This window comes from Spinacia oleracea, chromosome 6 (genome assembly GCF_020520425.1).
Source record: "Spinacia oleracea cultivar Varoflay chromosome 6, BTI_SOV_V1, whole genome shotgun sequence".
NCBI classification, from domain to species: domain Eukaryota; kingdom Viridiplantae; phylum Streptophyta; class Magnoliopsida; order Caryophyllales; family Amaranthaceae; genus Spinacia; species Spinacia oleracea.
The window spans coordinates 119,826,947-119,848,928 of record NC_079492.1 but is presented as its reverse complement, the minus strand read 5'-3'; the positions used below and the strand labels follow the sequence as shown (position 1 = coordinate 119,848,928).

The window sequence follows — 21,982 nt, the reverse complement described above, 5'->3', positions numbered from 1 at the left end:
CGAATCCCCCCGCCCCCATTTGTAATTTATATTGCCCTTATGGCTCATTCGCACCAAAAAAAAAAAAACTTATTAAAAAAATAATAAAAAATAGTCTGCCCAATGCACACGATACATGGTGTACTTTCATAATTTTACAAAACATGATGTTATCTATTTGTAAGTTATTTTCCTAAGCTTCGTAACAATTAGACTTAATACTTGGTATAAAATTTACGCTTATACAGACTATTTGTTATACAAGAGATTAAGGCAAGTGAACACATTTTGTTGAGTAGTTGTGCAACCTCACATTGTTGCCAACTAATAAAAGTTTACTTGACACAATAATTGTAGCTTGTAAGTAATTTGGGTGTTCAATATTCCCGTCTTTCACATTTTCTAAGTGATACCTCAAATATCTGTGGTTAGAATGTTAACTATCACCACACACAAAAAAAAAAGAAAAAAAAAAGAAAAAGAAAGATTTGCTATGAATTGCTTAAAGTTTGAAACATACAAATAAGTTGTATCTTGAAAACCCTAAATGATGAAAAGAATTCCCTGAGTACATCGTTTCAGACTTTCTTTACGCCAAGGGTTACATTGATTATAGTTTCCTGTCTAATATACAAATCATATAGCCAGAAACTTCAGTATTCTCTGTACATGAAAAGGAAACTTCAGCAAAAAAAATGATTTGAAAGAATAGTACACTTAACAAATTCTCTAGCAATGAAAACTAGAGAAAATTCCCATCAAATAATTTAATAAAATTGAGGGCATCATCCTATCTATTTTAAGTATTGACATCTGCAGGCTGCTCTGAAGAGAAACAACCATAGGCTTACTGTAGAAGCCCTCGATTATGGTGAGTAAGACGGCGGTGAACAGCTAAAATGCCAATCCTTGACCAGATTCCACAAGAAAGGGAGAGAAAAGGCCGAGGAAAGGAGAAAAAGGAAAGGAAATACATCATACGTACGTGCTACATCTGCTGTCTTAAATTCAAGTAGAATGTGGCTTCCATAACCATGTAGTAGGTTCAAATCAAATCCTGCAGAACGTGATTCCCTTCTTGTTAGGTCTCAACCCTAAAAGATCAATCTTCATGTTCATCTTCAGAATCTGAAGAAGAAAAAAAAAATAGCAATCGGTGAATCAATGTGGATTGTGACAATCAAACCAGTAATGCAGATAGATGTGATACTAAAGTGCTTCACAATGATCCCTCAGTCTCAATTTAATTGTCACACTTTATTTTTAGGCAAATGATATATACAGCCCTTAGGGCTACAAATAAGCATTAAATACTCTTATATTTTCAATAAAACAAAAGAATATATCGGGAGAAATTAATATCTAGAATTAAAATTTAACAAATATTTAATGCATTTACAATGTATTAACGCAACCAAGCATAAAAGAATAAAATAAAAACCTTTTACCGTACTTCCCCTCAATTATCGGTCTACAATAATCATCAGGGTTAAAAGTTAAAACATACTCCATATATTTTCCTTAATTTTTATCGCTTTATTGATCTTACTGCTCTGTTTTATGTTTGATTTTTTTGCCTTTGCCTGCGTTTCATCTCACTTAATCCGGGAAATTTGTTGATGATTTTAATTTCAGATTTTTTATATGTAATCATGGTTTGAGTAATACCATTTTCCGACTTGATTGTATTTTAGAAGAAAGAATGCAAATTCGTCCCTTTTTTATTGATCTCCTGGAACTAAAAGAAAACATTTTTCTATCATCCGACTTTTGACGTAATTGATTAAAACAACTTTGTAGCATGGGTTAAATCCAATACCCAAGCCGCTGGAAGTTCACATCGATTATTTTGAACATATGGGCAATATAATCAGGTTACTATGTACATGGTAAATGCTGTAAGTTTTTTTTTCTTTGACATAATTTATGTACTCTATAATCAGCATAGTAATTCGTTGAATGTAATGGATCATCAAAAAAATTCAGTTGTTTTGATGTGCATTAATTATGTACACTAGATTCCTTTGGAAGTATAAAACAAGCATTTAATGGTTAATTTTGCTACTCCCTCCGTCTCTTTTTGTTTTTTACGTTTTCCTTTTTGGGTGTCCCAAAATGTTCTTTACATTTCCTTTTATATTATCACATAAATGATTTAATATTCTATCAAAATTTGTGTCCAATTATTATTTTAACCAATAAAATCTATTGGGTCATTTAATCTCTCACACTTTTCCATTGGGACATTAAATTTTTCTCATTTTCCCAATATCAGAATTTTGATAGTGAAAACATTATAAATAAACGTATTTTTTCTTGTTTACATAAAAACTTAGAAGAATCTCGATGCACATTAATTAGTCGTTAAAACGCGTGCAAAATACCAAATGTAAAAAACAAAAAGAGACGGAGGGAGTAGTTTTTATGCACAACCCTTATATCGGAACCGTTACTTTTATAGTTGTCCCAATTTAATTGTCCCGCTTTCTTTTATGGCATAAGGCCATCAACTACCTCTCTCTTCCCACTGTTAAAAGATAGGTCCCACACTTCCTTTCATTCAATTAAAAAAAATCTTCCACTATCTCCAATCACATCTATTTTGCTATTAAAAAACACGTACTAACATACTTCGTATAAGACAAACAACTACACATCGCTTAAAACTTTGTGCAAAGCATGGTGCGGCAATTAAATTGGGACAGAGGAAGTACAAGAAAACCGTCTTCAATTTCGGGAGGAGGAGAGGAAAGAGAAGCCGGAGAAGGGAAAGGAAAGGCGACGGTGGAGAAGAGAGGGGGGAGGCTGGAAAATGAAGGGGGCAACAACATTGGAGGTTGTAAAGGGGGGGGGGGGGGGGGAGCACCTGGGCAGCAATGATGGGGGTGTGTGGTGGGGGCACCTAGGTTAACACAATAAGCTCATCGGTTATCGGGAAAGGGTGATCATAGGAGGCGGGGGGGAGAATGATTAGGGGGTAGGGTCAGTTCTTTAAGTAATTAAGGTTGGGTAAGCGAGGGTATTTTGGTCCAAAGTGGGACCACCTTCCAGAAATAATCCGTAGGATTTTGGGACCCTAAATACTTAGCATGCATTATCTTCACCTGAAAACTCCTTACCTCGTCTGAACCTTTTATTGGGGCCTGATTAGAACTTATTGGAGAGAGTAAACTTGAGAGAATAAACTTATTAGACCTTATCTAAACTTATTTTATTTTAAGGTATAGAGAATGCACCCTTAATTTAGACGAACATAAACAGCCATTTGTAAAATTGTAGGGAAACAAATTTGAGGAGGGGGTAGATAAAATAAAAGGGAAAGAGAATGAAACAAATGCTGATTGAAGTAAAAGATCACAACATTTAGAAACATAAATCCTACGACCAGTTAACCACCCCTGAATCTCAGTCTTATTGAGTAGATTTGGCAGATTAACAGCTAAGGTCATTGACAGAAAATAAATGAAAGGTGGCAAATTAATACTTCTAAACGGCTTTTAGGAAAGGATAAAAAATCCGAAAGGTAAAAGGAAGTAAACTGAATCTCTAAATTACAACATCAAGGAGAAATCGACACAAACAGTCCCAAGTACTCTCTATCTTCTTTAGACAATTCCAACTATCGTTTAACGTAGAATAGTCCTAGCTTCGAAGGTTGTCGTCTTAGAGTGGTTTTGTGACAAAATTAACCAGTTTAGAAGGTTAAAAAAAACGAGGTGTCAATATTTAATTGGTTTTCTAAAAAATTTGTCCTTCATTTTCTTTTATATCATATTTGTTTCTCAGTCTCTCTCACCACTCAGCTTCACCATGGACCCCCACACATAACCCAGATCCGATCTCCACCACCAGGCCTCCATCATAGCTACCTTCACTCCACCGCCACAAACAAAATCCCCAAATCCAAACTCAAACACCAAACCCTGCCCTCCCTGTAAATTATTATTGATGGAGAAATGGGGATAGCATCGAGACTAAAAAAACGCTCTGTAAAACAATATGCAACTTTTCTTGGTTAAAGTTTTTAATTGGAAAATTGTATTTATAATTAGAGAAATTCAGCTTAATGAGATCCATAGTGCTTGTCCGTTATTTCGTGGAGTGTGATATACGGAGTATATTTGTCAAAAGTGTCTTCGGTCTGCCAATAAACTACCTTCTCAAGGCACATCACGACCTACAGGCAACACGGTAAGGCCCGGGAAGACAACCCGATTGGGAGTCAGAGGATCCATAGTACTTGCAGAGCAACCTACCGACCCGACAACGTACTCCATAAAGGGATCGGGAGTGGTCGGGCCCCCCCTAATCCCCCCTCGGGGGGTAGGAGAAGTTCGCGACGGGGTTTGGGTCTTTTTAACACATTAAAATGCTGCCTTAGGAAGAGAAATCCAAAACAAGCAAATTTCCCGGGAAAAAACTAACTTGTCCGATTTGAGATCCCATCTACGAGCGGAAATGGACTTGCAGCCTAAAATCCCTAAAGAAAGTGAAAATATCATATTCAGTAAGGTCCACAACTAAAGAAGGTTTGAAAGTAGTACGCCAGATTCACGAGGTTCTACCACTGCAGGACCCAATCATAGTCAAAAGAAGAGTATGGTCTTGACTCAAAAGGAACGGAGTAGGAGTAGGAGAAAGAGCACAGGAACAACAAATAAGGACGTTACCCCCCCTAATCCGTTATGATTGCGAAAACCGGAAAAAGTCGAGAACCATCGACTTTTGAATCACAGTAGTAGCAACGGGTCGAGTACTACAACTACAGGGGGAGGAGCTTCGTACACAACCCCAAAATCTGGGAGCTATAGGTTTTTATTGGCCTTTCGTGCCAACTTTAAGTTTTAGGCGCCTAACTAGCTAGTCACTTAAAACGAATTTCGTAGAATTAAGCTCCGAATTGTTTTAGAGGTCTGAACCTTTTTTTTTTCTTTTCTTTTGAGGACCGATTTATTTATTTTTCTTACTACTATTCTTGTTTTATTTTTTAAATTACCTTAATACTCTAATTTATTCTGATTTGATTAGATGGGTCGTGTAAGAAGGGCATATAGGATAGAAATAGTTCAGCATGATTATACTTTTCTTCCCTGCCAACTGTTTATGCTATTCCTGTTTATGCTATTCCTATGCTCTATGTTGTTATTATTCTTAATTATTATTTATTGTGGGGATCGTACGTTAAGTGAGAGTACCAATTGCTAATAGAAATCACATTTATTTGTTATAGATTCCTAGCCATGTCTGATAGAGAAGATACTAGAGTAGGGAGCTACTACAACCCTATCGTACCGGGCGATGATGAGAGTGATGGGGATTATTAGTCCGACAATAATAGCTACACCGATCCAGAGCTCATTATGCGCAATGTATTAAGAACAGGCATGCCCGATAGTGATGATGAGGTTCTTCATGAGTTTGACCGTGCTAGGGGGCAGACTAGAAGTGATATTTACCATGCTGTTATGAGACCCGATAGTGATTCTGAGCCAGAAGAGGACAAACCTCAACCTAAAAGATTACGAAGATCCACAAGACGTAGAAGACATGTTTATTATTATAATACTGAGGACGATAACGAATTTGAATATGAGCTCTTTACTCCAGAAAACTACAAGGAATCAAATGATAAGACTGATGATGTTTCACTTTAGATTATTTATTTATCAACCTTAGGATATGATAAACTCTTGGGTGAAACATCATCATAATAATCTAGAGTGAAACATCATCAGTCTTATCCTTTGATTCCTTGTAGTTTCCCGGAGTAAAGGGCTCGTATTCAAATTCGTCATTGTCCTCAGTATTATAATAATAAACATGCCTTCTATATCTTGTGGATCTTCGTAATCTATTGGTTGAGGCTCGTCCTCAATCTTTTAGGTTGAGGCTCGTCCTCTTCAGGCTCATAATCATTTTCGGGTCTCATAACAGCATGGTAAATATCACTTCTAGTCTGCCCCCTAGCACGGTCAAACTCATGAAGAACCTCATCATCACTATCGGGCATGCCTATTCTTAATACATTACGCATAATGAGATCTAGGTCGGCGTAGCTATTATTATCATACTCATAATCCCCATCACTCTCATCATCGCTCAGTACGATAGGGTTGTAGTAGCTCCCTACTTTTGTATCTTCTCTATCACACATGGCTAGGAATCTATAACAAATAAATATGATTCCTATTAGCAATTGGTACTCTCACTTAACGTACGATCCCCACAATAAATAATAAGTAAGAATAATAACAGCATAGAGCATAGGAATAGCATAAACAGTTAGCAGGGAAGAAAAACATGATTAATATAATCATGTTGAACACTTGAACTAACTATTTAATGCAAATATATAATATTTCTATCCTATATGCCCTTCCTACACTACCCATCTCTCACAATCTAATCAGAATAAACTAGAGTACAAAAGTAATTTAAATAATAAAATATAACAAGAATAATAGTAAAAAAAAAAATTCGGTCCTCTAAAGAAAGAAAAAGTTCGGAATCTCTTTTTTTTTTTCCGAATGAAAATAAATTCGAACAAGAGGAAGTTAATTCGAACAAAAGAGAAAAGAATTTCGGATTTAAAAAAAAAATCGGACCCCTTATGTTTTAACAAAAAAAAATTCGGAGCTCAATTCTACGAAATAGTTAGGCGCCTAAAACTTAAAGTTGGCATGAAAGGCCAATCACATTTTGGGGCACAAGCACAAAAAGAATCTGTACTCGCAAATGATAACAGAAGGGTTTGCCGTCATTGTGGAAGTTCCATTTTCCCTACTATTAATATCTTCCCCAAGGGAAAAAGATAGTAAAATCTCATAATTTGCGATCAATTCATTCAATATTTCTCTTTCTTTCAGAGCACACCGAGAGTTCCTCAGAAGCACCTCGAGGAAATCTAGATACCTTTACGCGGCAACTAAACGAGCACAGTCGAAACTCCAAAATTGACCGTCTACCGACAACTTAGCAAATGAAACTTTAGCCTGAGTATTAGCATATAAAAGTGGGATGGTCTGCTCATTATTTGTGTTCGTACATTTATTCATTATTGCAATAAAATAACACCTCCACTATACTAGTGGTGGAGGGGATTCGCGCAAGGATGGAACAATGGAAAGTGGGGTTGACAAAGCAATTATTGGCGGCGACAGGAGTGCTTTCATCAATTTCAATGGATTTTTTTTTTTTTGTGAAGGTAGATCCAATTTATGCGTAGGTGGGAACATATTTTTTTTAGGGCGTGATCGGTATATTTAGAAAAAGTGAAAGAGGCGGAAGGTTGGAAACGTGATCAACTCAAGAGGGAGACCCATAAAAGTGAAACTTAAGCTTATTTGAAGCTCAGTTTCAGCTTGACATGGACAATGATAAAAAGGAAAACAAAAAACTAGTAGATATATAGAGGAAGATAGAGAGCAACTACTGGTGGTTGTGGGAAGAGGCTGTTTGTAGGGGTCCTGGTGTTTTGACTAGGGTGGGGCTGTTGGTGGTAAGGCAGTAAGGTTGGAGTGGTGGTGGTTGCTCTAGTGGGAGAGCATGGAGGGGGTCCAAATTGGTGAACGGTAATGCCCAAAAGGAGAGAGAAGATTAAAGTTCTCAAAAGAAATAGAAGAAATATGACTGATTTAGGAAGATATCCATAATGTTGGGACATGGGACTATTTCGAGTTAACCAATGGCTGGGACTGTTTTACGAAGAGGGGCAACAATTGGGACCGTTGATTTCTATTTTTCCTTCCTTCAAGGAGAGGATCGACCTTCGACCCGTTCAGTAAAATTCCGAAGAAAGACTGTTGGCGGGAGGTGGAGACATTTCTGCGACCCCCTTCAAAAAAAGGAAATGCGGGCAGGGTAGAGCTCCGCGGAGGGTTCGAGAATAGCGTAAGGTCCTGTCCTTTATATTCAGATAAAAAAAAGAGTTCTAAACCTTTCACAAGTGCTGCTATCAGCATAATGGTCGGTAAAAAATGCATATACTGAAAGACCTTGGTGTTCTACAAGCAAAGAACTAACAACAAGAAGTCCACCTATGCAGAATGAGATGGAAAAATTTCCGGGATATGAAAATGAGGGAGGATGAATCAAACTAGAAGATGTCAAAATGATTTTCTATCTAAAAATTTTAAGTGCATCTCTAAATCCACATGACCACATCACTTCCCCCGAACAAATATAAGATGGGTAAAGTTCCATTTAAAAGCTTTCAGATAATTTGAAGACATATCATCATATATCATCAAATCTCTTATGTAGCATGTAGCCATGTATAAATTTGATTCCCAGCCAGCTTTAGTATTGAGGAAATTTCAGTAATCCAACTTTGGTAATCTCACAGATTTTGTTACTGAAGCTCTAAGATAACAGTTTACGAAGACACACTACGAATCCCGATTTACAGGTGTAAAACTACATCAATAATCTGTATTGAAAAGATAAATGTTATTATCCTCACACTATCATTAACCTGTTATTATCATGGGTTGCAGAGTTCTCTACTATTCCAAATACAATAAATACAAGAAACTAGAAAGATGGATCCTATAACATATTCTCTACCAAAACAGGTCATATTTCTTGACTGTTCATCGATACCTTCCGTGTCCTCCATGACATATATTAATATTGTTTCTACTTTTCCTTAGCATGAATCTCATTCAAATACCCTCACAAAACAATTCAACCAGAAACTTAATTATAGGTCATAGAAACAAATATTTTTGGATGCACTGAACAAAGAAGCAAAGGCATACTTTAGTAAACATTGTTTATTTATATTTTTTGCAGCTATTCAAATCAGATACCTGAAAGTTGACACCAGTCCCAGCAAAAACTAAAAATTATTTTATGGCTACGTTAATATCTTCTTCATATAATTAAATGCAAGATAACACAGATCTTTGAGTGAGAAAAATTAAGACAAACGACACGACAAAGACAAGAACGAGGACTGTTTTTTTCTTCTTCATAAAATTAAATGCAAGATAGCACAGATCTGGAACTGGAAACATTAAGGCATCATAAGTGTTGTCTTCCATTTATTCTTCACTAAAAGAAAGGTTGTCATTTTCGTAAGCTGTTTCTGGGGAACAATATACAAAACATAACACGAAACAGCCTGCTCGGGAAATTGTAATAGTGTTCATCATAACTAGTCAACATTGAACCATAGAAACACTGCTGTTTAAACAAAATTTATGTGAAATACCACTTGATAACAGTTAGAAGAACACAGGAAATAGACAAAATTTTGGCAAGAAGCTTACCTGAACGAACATCGTCACTTAGCTGACCTCTTGCTTGGATTTGCTTCACAAGCATTCGATACATTAGCACCCACCAATAAATATGAAGAACAAGCAAGCAGTACAGTAGAGTGTTGAACAAGTAGTAATAGATAGGTCCCTCTAGAGGATGTTTCTCCTTATCTACTGTCAGGAGAACTTCATAGCTGACATACAACAGAGAAAAGACATATTTACTAGATGCAGGAAAAAAAAAAACCCCAATCAAAGATAAATAAGCATCAGAAAAATCTATACATAAGCAGCTAGAAGCTTGGAGAAAAAGAAACCACAACAATACCAAAAGTAACAGGAACAATATCCTTTATACAGAAGACTTCACCCAAAAAATCCTAAGAGGAAACACTTTCGGCACATATGGAAGTAGTAAAGACGCAATAGTAGTCCTGCCTTCAGTCCATAGTCAATGTTCAAGATAAACTCTCTATAAGTTAAAGCTCAAGGATCTGAAATTTATTTACACTAATATAAACCTGGTCTACGCTAACTTAGCGTGGACCAGGGCAACAGAGTAATTTGTATGGGCAACATGTGTAACTGTCACGTGATCGTCATTTTGTGATTTTAAATAGTAACTATATGCGTATTATAGTAACTATGTGTTTTAAAGAGTTACTATGTGTTTTGTAGAGTTTTAATGCGATTTGTGTCTAGCCCCCTTATATACGTTTTAAACTTTTATATTTTTCAAAATTTCAGATCTACATTCTGTTCATTTCTCTTTCATTTCTCTCTCTTCATTTTCTCTCTATGTTTTTCAAATTTTAGCCCAAATTTCTAGGTTTTGTTCGATTTTATTCGTAATTATCTTATAATTCTTATAATTGGATCTATTAGATGAGGAAAAATTGGAGGAAGTAGTAGATCAAGAAGGAGGTTCGTCGTTGCCAAAACCGAATCGAAGAATTTGCGCTCGTCTACAAATCTTCGCAAGAATTTTTAGAGATCACATCTCGGTTTGTTGTTTTTTAAAGAATTTTAAGTATATTTTTATTTAAAATTGAAAATATTTGTTGTTTTGGAGAAATTAATGTTTGTGTTTTGCCGAAATATCGTTTTCACTTCGCGAATTCGATCAGTGAATTCACGATTTTAAATAGAAACTATATGAGTAATACAGTAACTATATGGTTTAAAGAGGTACTATGTAATTTTAATGGTTACTATATGTGTACAATAGTTACTATATTATTTTAATGGTTACTATATGTGTACAATAGTTATTATTTTGTTGAGTGATTTGAAATGTTTGTTGTTTTATTGAAATTAGGGTTAGTGTTTCACATAGTTAGTATATAAATGATATAGTTACCTTTAATTTATGTTGCGAAATAGTGTTTTTAATAGTCACTGGAATGTTCGTTGTGTTTATGTTAGTAGTAGTTTTTAGAGTAACTATATTTTTTTAAAAAGTTAATATAACTTTAAAACAGTAACTATATGTTTAAAATAGTTACTTTATTATTTAGAAAGTTATTATAAGTTTAAAACAGTAAGTATGTGTTTAAGATAGTTATTATGTTATGAACAGTTTATAGTGACTTTTTGATAAATAATAGTTACTATACGATTACATTATGTACTATGTTATTTAGAGTATGTTTTTGTTCACTTCTTAGATAGTGGTTATATGATTATAATGGTTACTATATGTGTACAATAGTTACTATATTATAATAATAGTCCCTATGTTTTATATAGTAACTATATTTTTGAAATAGGTATTATGTTTATTTTAACATGATTTGTTACCATATGTTTAATTTCTTCAATAATTACTATATTATTTATATAGTTACTATATGTTTGAAATATGTACTATGTTTATTTTATCATGATTAGTTACCGTATGTTTATTTTCTTCAATAGTATTTGTATGTTTTATATAGTTACTATAGGTTTGAAATAGTTACTATTTTAATTTATTATGTTTTGTGCATGTTTTTGATGTTATTCTATATTTTTAGTGATAGAGTTACTATATTATTATCACACCAACTATGTCTGCGACTATGTGACTACATGACCATGAATAATATTTATAGGTATTATATCTTGTATAATAATAGTAACTATATGTTTGATATAGTTATTATGTATATTATAATGTTCTTTTTATGTTCTTTGTTGTCCTCTATGTTATTATTAATAAGAGTTACTATGTTATGATCACATTAACTATATGATCATAACAATAACTATATATGCAACCCTGCTAATATATGACTATCATTAATATTAAAATATACTATATCATGTATAATAGTAACTATATGGCCCTGTTTGGTGATTAGCGGTTAGCGGTTAGCTGTAGCGGATTGAATTAGCAGTTTTGACTAGCTGATTGAATTAGCAGTTTTGACTAGCGGATTGTATTTGCAGTTTGCATAAAAGTGTTTGGTAAATAGCTGTTAGCTGTTTGAATATGTAAAATGACAAATAAGGACATGTCATATTGAATTGTTTAACTTAAAAGTACAAATTGTTAATATGATAGATATACATGTAATAATATATTTTTGTACCTGTTTGTGCAAATAAATGAATAAATAATATTCACTTACTAATATCTAAAATAAAATTGTGAGATGAACTTTATAGTTTGTATATTAATTTTGTATTGAAGTCCATTTATGAATAAATCTAAAAAACATTAAAAAATAGCAGAAAAAACAGAAAATTTTAAAATAAATCAGAAAAATTACACCAATGAGGCAGGGGAGGAGGGAAATTAAGAGGAAAAAGAAAAAGTGGCGCAGGGGAGTAGAAAAAAAAATCAGATAACATAGAAAAAACAAGCCAGAAAAAAAATATACACAGAAAAGACAAGCTAGAAAAAAAAAATTAAAAGAACAGAAATTTCCCCCAAAATTGGCGCAGGTAGGGGAGTTAAAAAAGAGAGAAAAAATTAATCAAGAAAAAAAAATCAGATAACAAAAAAAGAGTAAAAGGAGGAGATAAAAGGGGAGAAAAACAAAAAACATAGAAAATCATGAAAAAAAATAAACCGCAGGAGGTAGAAGGAGAGAAAAAAAATCAAGAAGATCTTCTAAAAATAAAAAATAAAAAAAAATAAAAATTAGTGCGCAGGAGGTAGAAAAAAAACGCAGGGGTAGGGGAAAAAACAGAAAAAATATCATCTAAAAACAGGAAAAAAAATGCAGAAATAATTTACAAAAAATTCAAGATAAATAGAAAAGGGCAGTAAATAACAAGAACAAAATTGGGAAAGAAAAAAAATTACAAGGAAGGATTCTGAATCTACTATGAAGGTGAAAGTTTGAGAGAGTTAATTTTGAGAGACCTTCATTTTGAACGGTTGGTGAAAGAGAATCAATTAATGGAATGTAGTAGAATGAATTAAAGAAATGCAGTAGGTTGTTGAGGACAATATTGGAAATCCACATTAAAATCTGAATCCTCTATTCGAAAAAGCTGCTATGAGCTACTTTTTTTATTTAGCGGTTTGAGGAGAATAAGCTCTAAATTGCTCCAATCCTCTAATTTTCTACCAAACCTCTAACAACCAAACACCACCTATATTTTTAATAGTTACTATGTTATCATTTTGTTCTTTTTATGTTCTTTTTTTTTTGTCTCTATGTTATTAGTAATAAGAGTGACTATATTATTATGACAGTAACTATGACTATAACAATAACTATATCTGCAATTCTGCGAATATCTTACCACCATTCATTCTAAGAGTTATTGTATGATGCATAATAGAAACTATATGTTTTACATAGTTACTATGTCATTTTTTCACACTTAAATGTTAAATTATTAACTTAGTTTATATATTATTAATTCAGAAATACAAAGATGATTCATCTAGAATTGAAGTCGTGCGAAGAATAACTTTTGCAAGGAAAACAGAAGCAGGAGAAGAAGAAAATTTTGACAACAATGAAAACCAAGGACGTGGTAGAGAAAAGAGAGGACGCGGACGTTGAAGGAGAGGACGTGTTGGTGTAAAGAAGGGACGTGGACGTGGCGATTAGTACTTTTTAATTCAAAAACATTTGAGTTTAACGTGTCTTATTGAATAGATGTAAATAATTAGAATGTCGTAGCTAAAAACAACTAATCATGTAGTTAATGTTTTCTTAATTATTGTTCAAGAGTTATAATTACTCTTACTTTTGATATTGTTACTCTTTTTTTTTATTTCAGTAATTATATGAAATAATAGTAACTATAATCGAAAAAGTTACTATATAACTTCTAAAGCATCTATATTATATTGTTTATTTTAAAATATACTTCGTAGTAATTGTTCTACAGTTAAAATTACTTTTCTATATGATTTAGTTACTCTTTCGATAGAATAGTTATTCTTATCGAAATGACTATATTATTATTTTTTCATAGTTACTATTATGAAGATATAGTTACTTTACGGAACATATAGTTACTCTTTGGATAAAATAGTTATTCTTATCGAAATGACTATATTTTTTTCATAGTTACTATTATGAACATATAGTTAATTTACAAAAATACCCTGGTCCACGCTAATTATAGCGTGGACCGGGTCCATACAAGTGGGATTGTCTGAAATTTACTCCATAAACCATAAGAGAATAGGAATGACAAGAAAAGAGCCAAAAGGTAAGACCATTTTTTTCAGAAATTGAATGACACAGCTCTTTTCTCAAGTTGAAATGGCAAGGCCACTGGAATTCAATCACAATCATAGGTCAAGGGTTTTCAAGTCCTGTAGATTAGAATAAGAAAATGTGTAATTACTAACCTTGTACTCCAAAGGATCCAAAATGGGTAGTAAGTGAGGCGAAGCAGGATCCAAGATATAACAAAGAGGATAAAAGAGAAGCTGGCTAGTGCTTCAAAACCACTGTATTTCGACATCTTCCCAACCTCGAGAAAAACGTCACTAGCATCATGGAGAGCTAAAATCATTGAACCAGCACGAGCAAATCTGTATACTTAAAAAGGTAAGAAAATTATACACGACAAGTGATCCACACTCTCAACTAAGCAAATATAGAATGTACTCTAGACTGTAATAGAAGTTGTATCTACAACATTCATATAGAGGTAGCTTAGTTCAGCAGTAGTTTTTATATTCAATTGCTCAATTCTCATTGTTTACAAGATAATATTCCCTTTGAAGTATATAACAATAATGTTATAAATTTTATACCAGCAGCACAGATAAATATTCTGATAAATAAAGTCATATTTAAGTTCCACTTCATCCATGCAATACGTATGCTGCCACTATATACTCCCTCCGTCCACAAATAAAAGCCCTCTTAGATTCTGGCACATACTAGAGAAATGTTAATCGGGAGTGATAGGCTTTCTGATAGATAGTTCAAAGAAACAATAACAAATTTGATGGTAGATAGTGTAAAAGAACATAAAGCATTGTTTGGGACCCATGTCACATGGTCAAAGTGGGGCTTATTTTCCATATAAAGTAACATGGATTTTATCTGTGGAAATCCAAAGATAGTATATAGGATCTTTAATTATGATCGAAGGGGCTATGCTTTAGGCTGTCCCACAAGACTGATAGATCTCCTCAAATAGTAACATTGTAATTGTGGTTTTTCCATACTACCCTTGGCTCCTTTTCCAACTTAGCTAGTGACTAATGTAGGTTCCTATATGCAGGAAATTGATGAAATTTTTAATCTCCAGTACCACAGATGCTTCAGAGTGTAAGAACAGGCATTTAATGTCACAAATATTACCATCAAAATGACATCTATAAGATAGAGAAAATCAAACATCTACAGTAAGCATCACATGAACTAGATGAAGTGTGACTCCAGTATATGTGGTTGTGAAACAAAACATCAGTAATGTATAAATACATAATGATCTCAATCTCAAGGATAAAGTTTCCTAAAGGACTCTTGAACCCCTAAGATGTGAACGCCTAAAAGTTGTTATTCTCTGGATCTCTTATCCTTTTTTCCCTTTTTTGGGGGGGTACGGGAAAATATTGTTAAAGAAAGTAGCTGCTTCGCTTCAAGAGCCGTAAGGACAGGAGAACGCATTTAGAAGAACAAAAAAAGTTGAGGAAACCTTTCTTAAGATCAAGGTGTTCATAATGAATATCAGATTTCAGGATTTCTAACCCAAAAATCCGGTTCTTTGAGACTTGCTATATCAGAAAGGAAAAACTTGGCTCTTTTACGTCCATAAGAATTTGAGCACAATCATATACCTCCTAGTTGCCATGGGCCAGAGAACCAAACTATTGGAAATGTCTGAGTGGTCATTTCTACACATGTACCTTTCTTTGATTGAGGGACTTAACAAAGTCAAAGGTTTGAGTGGAGGGGTGCGATCAATAAGAGAGTATTAAGGAAATATGGAAAGTTCAAAGTTATTTCCACAAAGGTCTTTAATGAATACCGGCTACCAGATTGACTTCAGGAAATATAGAAATTAAGCAGGCATTTCTGGAGAGCAATTCAAAAGCATAAAAGATGAAACCTGAATAGTAAAAGTTGTTCATAATGAATATCAGATTTCAGGATTTCTACTCCTAACCGGTTCCTTAAGTCTTTCCGTATTAGAAAGGAAAAACTTGGCTCCTTTACGTCCATAGATTCTGAGCACTATCTTACACCTCCTAGTTGCCAGGTGTCAAAGGATAAGAGTGTTAAGGAAAACATAAAATGTTCAAAGTTATTTCCACAAAGGTGTTCGATGAATACCAGACACCAGACTGACACTATGAGTTTTAGATAAAGGAAAATCAAAAAGCCATTTCTGGAGAGCACTTCAAAAGCATAAAAGGCAAAACCTGAATAGTAACAAAATGGAAGTGTGGAATAAATTGATGAAACTTAAAACGATACAAAAATATACATAAAAAAGTAGAACTTCATAAGACTAAAAGGGGGACAAAAATGCCAACTGTGAATTGGAAGAGAGAGTGGCAAAGTTCATGCAAAAACTCCCTTTCCAGAAGCTTGATCTTACGATGTGAAGGTTCCATTCAAGGAACTTAGTTGTTAAGATAAACCAAAATTTCATGTATTGTTAACCTAGAAAAGTTGTGGTCGATGGATGTTAAATTTTTAATCTTCAAGTTCAAGCACATTAATAGTCCCTCCTTTGCCAAGGCTATTTGGAGATCTGAAGCTCCAGATAATCTCTAAGGAAGTTGCCAAGGAGAAAATTACAACAGAGGAAGTTGTCATAAAAAAGAATTTCAGAGTCAGAGTAGCAAGAAGGTGCATTCTTTATTAATACAATTAAAAGTCATTAGAGTTTCTCTTCATTTGAGGCTTGATCAGGTTGGACCCGAAAAATCAATCATGTGTTGGTGCCTTGGAAAAGAAGGATGGAGATAAGGTACCTAGGTCCACGAAATAAAACGGCATACAGATGCTGTTGGATACATGGACCTTGACAACCAGCATAAATCATAGCCTGTTTTACTTTGGCAGGTAACAGGTGAGCTCGCATAAACCCCCTTGTACTGCGATCATATCCCTTCTTTTCCCTCATTCCTTAATAGCCTATAGTACAAGCAAAAAAAGAGAGAAATGGCTAGAGAAGGAGACGAGTTACAAATGCCTGTCAGGAGATTTAATGGGGGAAACCATAACCCCAGATCTTGAATCGTCTGACACAGTCAACAATGGCAAAAGAAGATCAAACACTTAAGAGGTCATAAAACCTGAATTTGTGAAAAGCAAGGGTTGATCATTTGATCTTCAATTGGGAGGGTCATAACCGGTTATCCCATGTCATAACCGGCAAGTGCTGGGTTCTATCTACTAACAGAAGTTCCCCTTATGAACCTCAGTAACAGAAATAAACCAATCTATTTAGAGCTAAAGCCATAAGTTGGGGAAAACTTTTTTAGGTTTCTCTGCTTTCTGCAATTTGACCTTATCTTGCTTTCTGTTCCTTTTCTAAGTGACCCAAAGGGGGGTACATGCATCAATGACAACTCATGCATGTAAAAGAAAGATCTATTTGAAAAGAATAGTTCAAAGAACTATATTAATGGAGGATAAGATATTATCTATCTAAAACTACGATAACATTAGGTTATCTAGTTCAAATCCACACATAGCTCACCTCCTTCATCCTGCCAGTTAGTATGTTATCATCTCTTCAACACCACCCCCATAACAAAACATATTTCAATGATACAAATTTTGTGCCAAAATGACATTGCTTTTCTGAGATGCTTTAAGATTAAGACTACAAGTGGTGGTGTCCAACAACAGAAAACTATCCGTAGTTATAATAAACGTGATAAACTACAAGTGGTTTTGAAAATGAACGAAGTTACTTATAGATGTTCCATGCAACAGAGCTGTAGTATTATTAATTAAGCCTTAATACAGTTAACAGTCCGATGCCTTAATACAGTTAACAGTCCGAAACGCAACGCCTGCCCTTCCCAACAAATTATTAGATACCTTTAGCACGCCAATGCTTCTCCACAAAATCTAGCATTGAAGGATAAAATATATTTGCATTTTTTTCAACGCAAGTCCATGTAATGTAAAGAACCATCTCTCTGCCAAAATAACACTATTTTTACATAGTAATGTCAATCGAACATTCAGTTACACGAACCACTGTTAGCAAATATATCAGAGCATACTTAGAATATGACCTAGCACAATTAACTACTTCTGACAAACATCTATGACAAGTATACGTCAGAAAACATACCTGGCGATATAAGACAGAACAATAAGAATGACAGTGACAACATGATGCCCCATGGAAACACCAAAGTCAACACGCCTTGTTTCCCAAAAGATAAGTGCAAAGATTGAATATGTATAGAACCCAGCTGTATACATGTACAGGCCTTTCAACTTCATCCTGCAAGATCCATAAGAGAAAATGCAATGGCTTAAAACTTTGGCACACAAGCAGAAAACTGGCTAATCAAGACAGTTTCGAGCTTCTTACTTCATTTTCTGGTCAGGCCAGACCTGATCACCAGGCCCCACCCAAAAATATTTTGTCTGAGTAAACCAAGGCTCATCATACGTTACAGAAAGAGCAACAATTTCTGCAGACAGATAGTACACACATTTCCAAGCTGATTCCTTGAACTTTCTTAGCTTCTTTTTCCCAACAACATCACCATCTTTCATCTGATAATTCTTTCCAAAAATCAATCTTTTTCCTATTTTCTGCACCAAACTAACAAATCTTAGTTCAAGATGAAAAACCTGCAGAATAATTGCATACATAATCCTGAAGGGGCTAGAAATCCTTAAAAAGATAAAATCAGGACCAATCCCCTGTAATCGACAAACATGAACTTCAAACTCATAACTATAGAATTGTCACTAGAAACTATCTATCCTCTTTGGCCCGATTTCCAGCATTAAAGCCATCAACTACGTCTGACTGAACCCTTCTTCTAGTATCTATTACTCCAGAATCGATAGTCTGGCTCCACTTGATAGAACAAGTGTGATGTCTAGGGAAAAATGAGATGAAAACAATAGGGAATGATGGAAAAGCAAGAGAGGCTGTTATGCACTTAGGAAAATTTGAGCTGAACAAAATTGGGGATCCCAGTTAAGGTTTTATAAGACATGAAACCAGCAAAGAACTAGTAGCTTAGGATTCGGAAATGGTTTTACAAGTAAAAGTAAAAATGTCAAGCCACCTAACTGAATGGCTTCTAATGGACACTATCGCCACAAAATACAAAAATACGCCACGGTAGGATTAAAATAAGACACAAAGTGACTTATAGCAACTGTATCTTTCTAGTCCTTATTCTAATAAGTCGTAATCTTATTGTTTCCTATAATGCTTTCGTGCATGATAGAAAGGGGAGATTAGTCAACGATCCTATTACAACAAAAGATGAAAGGAGACCTCGGAGAAAGATGTCCTTCACTCTGAACCTAATATCATAGAGTACTTTTTAGTTCTCCTATCTATAGTGACCACTAAAGATAGCAACTTTCCCTATCAATGTATTGCAAGAGTAAGTAAGAACAAAAAACAGAGTCCGGGTACTATGCATAATTCCATTCTGGTAGAATCGATTTTCTCATAAAGACCTTAATTGAAGATATGAAGCTGAAGTTTCTAATTGACTCGATTACCACAAGATTCAGATGGACATATAGGTGGCGCCAACTAAAGCAACAAATTCAGTAATGTAGGACAAAATCCAAATGCCACAAGTCTGGTGTAACCGCACAAATGAACGCATTCGTTCAAATCTCATCCCAAAGCACTCACACGTTATTTGGCAAAATAACTTAATTGAAGTAGTGATAAATTAGAATGAAGTTATGTTAATCTTACACAAAAATTCTACTTTTTTTCATCACCAATAACAAAATCTTGGCCAATTCAGAAAGCCTAATTTCAAAAACTAATACATTGATGGTTTGATGCCCAAAAAACAGTCAACGGCAAAACAAGGTACTTTTTGACAAAAAAGTACTCAAATTTTTGTATAATACGTTGTGGCAGTCAAACTGTGTCGCCAACACAATCAAATTAGTAACCAAAGATTCAAACTTTAACATCATCACAATGTAAATTTAGTCTAATTACTAGATGCAATTCAGTCCATTGACAAAAAAGCAAAATAAATACGGAGTATAATGATTGGAATAAAAGAGAATGAAGCATAATAATAAATAGATTGGGTGAAATTCATACCTCGAAAACAACTCTATCCAAGAAAAAACGAACAGAAGGGAAGAAGAGAGCAAAAAGGGGAAGAACAATGAAATCATGATAACTAGGGTCAGATTCTCGTTGCCAGTCGATGGAGGTAACGAAATCGATGAAACCCATGTTTTATTATTCACTCGATTTTGTGGGTGTTATCCCAAATAATCAGAATTTGGAGCAAATCTAGAGAGAGAAAGCTGGGATCACTCGGATCAGAGTTCAGAAGGCTGGCATTAGGGAAATCTACTCTGTCTCTCTTTATGCCTCCTTCAAAGTCCTCTCTCACTTCAAATTCTACAGGTTGACATTGCGGAAAAAGTGGCTACTAATCTCGGGCACACGCCGCTGTGCCGCTGTGCCGCAGTCCGACTCTTGTATCCTTATGGGAGAATATAACCCACCCTTAGTAGGGTCAAAAGAGCTCCGTCTGGTCAATCTTCAGGATTAGGGAGCAAAGCATATTAAAGGGTATTTTCATAAATAAATTATCAAAATATACAATCTAACTATTAATATACAATCTCATTTTATATTATATTTATTTTGATTTTTTTAAAGTATCAAATAGACTATAAATTCCAGATTGTATATGTGTTCATTATATTTACGAGAATGTCACTTGATATGTCAATCAAGAGGATTGTTTAGAAATTTCTCGGGTCAAAAAATATAAAACGAAATTACGATTAACCGAAATAAATCAAATTCGGTTAATCAAACATGGTCTTGCACACCCTTAACTTGAGCTCATTACAACCAATAATTCGTGTTATTTACTTAATAACCTTCCCATTATTCATATAACTACTTTTTTTTGAGGTAAACGTTAGGCCGGAAATTTATTGCAAATCAAGTTCCGCCAAAGTAGTCGTGCTTTGGGGGAATAAATTCATACACACAAGTTCAGAGTTACCCCTAGTATCCCACCGCTATGAAGCACGGGTACTTCCCCGGAGTGCCGTTTCCCGTACCGGGGACGGATACGGTACGGGTACGCCGGAAATACGTCCCCTGGACGACTCTTGAACGGTGGGGACGTCGGGTTCAGTAGGGGACGGCTAGGGAGGTTGATAGGGACGTTTTGGGGACGGATTTAAAGCTTTAAGACGTACCCTTCCCTCTTCTTCCTCTCTTTTTCTCATATCTAGGCTTTACCCGGATAAAATTCGACTTACCTAAAAACGAAGACACTAAATCTTGAAGAATTCGAAGCCCTAGATCTAGAAATTGACACTAAGAGAAGGGGGGAGAAGAACAACGATATTGGGGCTTTTGTTGTTGAAGAAAAAACGAGTTGATTGCACTCTTTAATTTTTATTTTCAATGACAATTGACTAACCTAGATAATCTTCCATGCCTGGTTGTGGTTGTGTTTTCTTCGCAGGGAGTTTTGCGTTGTTGTTGATGGTGATTGTGAGTTTGGTTGTCTCACTGACTCTCTATAATTAATCTTAAAAATAAAAAAGAATAACAAAGTGGGAAGTGGGTACCCACGTGGCCTTGGTCTACCAGAGTACCATCTTAAAAATAAAAAAATGGAAGTGGGTACCCACGTGGCCTTTTGGTCTACCAAAATACCAGTATCACTACCACTTATAATAAATAAATAAATAAAATGGGAAGTGTACCCACGTGGCCACTGATTTCTTTTTCAAAAGGTAACTTTTTTTGTTTTCTACTCCATATCTATTACACCTTTTAAACATAGTTAAGGTAATACATATTAATATATAATTTAAGCATAGTATTATTTAATTTAAGGTAATATATATATATATATATTTGCCGAATTCAAGCCGTACCCATTTTTAGAAATTTTGATTTTTCCGTTTTCCGTCCCCGTACTCGTCCCCGTACCCGTTCCCGTATCCGTATCGGTGCTACCTAGTCCCACCGTGCCACAAGGTGAGCAAGAGTATTCCCGGCCCTATTCACATGAGAGATTACATACGACAAAGAATCATGTGATAATAAAGAACGCACATCATCATAAAGAACATAAATTGGGGCAGCACCAGTCT

At 34.7% G+C, this 21,982-nt stretch overlaps 1 protein-coding gene across 1 annotated transcript; it reads right to left on the bottom strand.

Moving 5' to 3' along the window:
• Positions 1-452: 452 nt before the first annotated feature.
• On the bottom strand, positions 453-20,389 carry LOC110793130 (ceramide synthase 1 LOH3). The gene is made up of 6 exons (XM_021997972.2): positions 19,947-20,389; positions 18,219-18,445; positions 17,973-18,128; positions 14,047-14,232; positions 9,252-9,436; positions 453-1,107 (listed from the first exon to the last, which is right to left on the bottom strand). The coding sequence occupies exons 1-6, from the start codon at positions 20,082-20,084 to the stop codon at positions 1,082-1,084; spliced, it is 918 nt and encodes a 305-aa protein (XP_021853664.1). The 5' UTR covers positions 20,085-20,389; the 3' UTR covers positions 453-1,081.
• Positions 20,390-21,982: the final 1,593 nt, after the last annotated feature.

Coding starts and splice junctions, on each gene's coding strand:
- LOC110793130 (XM_021997972.2), bottom strand. CDS start 20,084: ATGGGTTTCATCGATTTCGTTACCTCCATCGACTGGCAACGAGAATCT. Junction 18,446..19,946: donor TGGATAGAGTTGTTTTCGAG/GTATGAATTTCA, acceptor AGTTTGGTGCAG/AAAATAGGAAAAAGATTGAT. Junction 1,108..9,251: donor AAGTGACGATGTTCGTTCAG/GTAAGCTTCTTG, acceptor TTTCTTCTTCAG/ATTCTGAAGATGAACATGAA.